Source organism: Penaeus chinensis, chromosome 29, assembly GCF_019202785.1.
Source record: "Penaeus chinensis breed Huanghai No. 1 chromosome 29, ASM1920278v2, whole genome shotgun sequence".
Lineage (NCBI taxonomy): Eukaryota > Metazoa > Arthropoda > Malacostraca > Decapoda > Penaeidae > Penaeus > Penaeus chinensis.
This window is the reverse complement of record NC_061847.1, coordinates 7,720,610-7,723,109: the sequence shown is the minus strand read 5'-3', so window position 1 is coordinate 7,723,109 and position 2,500 is coordinate 7,720,610. Positions and strand designations below refer to the sequence as shown.

General features: G+C 33.7%; 1 protein-coding gene across 1 annotated transcript in view; it reads right to left on the bottom strand.

Moving 5' to 3' along the window:
- LOC125040832 (WAG22 antigen-like) overlaps positions 1–2,500 on the bottom strand; it is an 8,306-nt gene that overhangs the window by 1,735 nt on the left and 4,071 nt on the right. The window contains exon 2 of the mRNA XM_047635578.1: positions 1–1,311. This exon is cut by the window's left edge and continues 1,735 nt beyond it. Coding sequence (XP_047491534.1) covers positions 1–1,311 — 1,311 coding nt within the window. The remainder of the gene's footprint in view (positions 1,312–2,500) is intronic.

The window sequence follows — 2,500 nt, the reverse complement described above, 5'->3', positions numbered from 1 at the left end:
AAAGTCATTTCCATGGTTGTATCTACTATTGTCGCTGCTTCCACCTAATCTCTCTCCACCTACGGAACTTCCACCAATGTTTCCTCCACCTACATCGCTTCCACCAAATCGTCCTCCACCAACACTTCCACTAATACCAGTTTCTATTCCTACTCCATGAATTACTCCACTTTCTTCATATCCACTGTCGCTACCTCCACCAAATCCACTTCCTCTGCTTCTTTCACCACCTTCATGACTTCTTCCTCCACTTGCTCTTCCACCTGCATGGGTTCCAACTCCACTTACTTCTCCACCCAAGTGCCCATCTCTAAATCCACTTAATTCTGCTCCACTGCTGCTGTATCCACCCTCTCCTCTACCTCTGTTATTTCTTCCACTTTCTCCACCGTCGTTGATTCCTCTGCTAAATCCACTTTCAGTTTCTCCACCTTTATGCTTTCCGAATCCAGTTTCTTTTGTACTTCTTCCACCTCCTCCACTGCCACTTCCACTGAATCCATGGCCACTGCTGCTTCCACTAAATCCACTTGTTTCTTCCTCTCCAAATCCAAATCTTTCTATTCCACCTCGAACATCACCCTCAAATCCACTTCTTCCATCGGAGTTTCGATTGTAATCACCGTCCCTGCTGCCTCCACCAAATCCACTTGCATCCCTGTCGTTTCCTACAAATCCACGTCCGCCTTCTCCACCTACATGACCTTCAAAGCCACTTCCGCCTCTTCCACCTCGTCCACCTTCTTTGTTCCCTTTACCAATTCCTCTTCCAAATTCGTGAAATTCGAATCCACTTTCTCCTCCTCTTCCACCAATGTCTCCACTGTATCCATTGTCACTGCTGCCTCCACCAATGTCGACTCCTCCACTTTCGCCAAATTCACTCTCCAATCCGTTACCTCCTATGAATCCGCTCCTTCTTTCACTCTCAAATCCACCTTCTCCTGCGTGAAGTAAGCTTATGGTTCCACTTCCTCCACTTTCACCTCCACCTCCGTTGTATCCATCCAAGTTTCCTCCACCGAATTCTCCGTTTCCTCGAAATCCTCTACTTTCTCCTCGTCCACCTCCGTGACCATCTCCAAATCCACTTACTCCACCTCCACCTCCATGACCATCTCCAAATCCACTTACTCCACCTTCATGAACAGCTCTTCCACCTCCTCCAGTACCCCTGCCACTTAAACTATATCCACCATCGATATCGTCTCCACTCAGTCTTCCATCTCTTCCTCCACCTAGTCTTCCACCGTGAAAGTCGCGGTCAGCCTCCACTTTGTGTGTAAAAAGTAGTGTGGTCGCCGCCAATATCTGAAAAAAATGCGCGAATGAATATTTCTATTTTTGCGATGATTTTATTTTTGTGATAATCCGAGACACTTATTTGACGACCACTATAGATTTTTTTTTACTATTATTGCTACCATCTTTTTCATTAGTATCGTCATCATCATCCTTGCCATTATGATGTTTTTGATTATACTATCAATAATGATAGTAACAATAATGATGATAATAATGATAATGATAATGATAAGAATAGCAATAATAATGGTTATGATATTGATAATTATAGTGTTAACAACCTTGATAATAATGATAATAGTAATAATAATGATAATGATAATAATAATATAATAATAATAATGATAATAATAACAATAAGAATAATAACAAAGACGATGACGATAATGATGATGATTACGATGATGATGATATTGATAGAAATGATATTAGTTATCATAAAAGTAATGATAATGATAATAATAACAATGATAATAATAATAATAATAATAATAATAATAATAATAATAATAATAATAATAATGATAATAATAATAATAGTAATGATAATGATAATGATAATGATAATGATAATGATAATGAAAAAGATATTGATAATGATAATGATAATGATAATGATAGTGATAATTATAATAATAATGATAATGATAATAATATTGATAATGATAATAATAATGATAATGACTGTCTTGATGGTAATAATGATAATAAAAACAATAATTATAATGATAATGATAGTGATAATAATAATGATAATAACTGTGATGATAAAGATAATAATAACAATGATAATAATGTTATCATTAACATTATTATTGTCATTACTATTACTGTTTTTGTTGTTATCATTTTCATATTTATTACCAAAGACAATGTCATTATTAGAAAAACATGATAATAATCCTTATTGTTATTATTCTTATTATCATTATTGTTGTTATCGTTGTTCTTATCATTTATATCATTTTCAATATTACTATTAATACCATTTTCATAAACATGATTACTAATATTAATAATAATTATAATATTAACAATAATATTATAACCATATCTTTTACTTTATTTTTCTTACTATTATTATTATTGCTATTTTTATTTTATTCTTAATGTTATCATTATTTTCATTACTATCATTATAATCACTGTTGTTATTATTATAATATTAGTATTATTATCATCATCATCATCATTA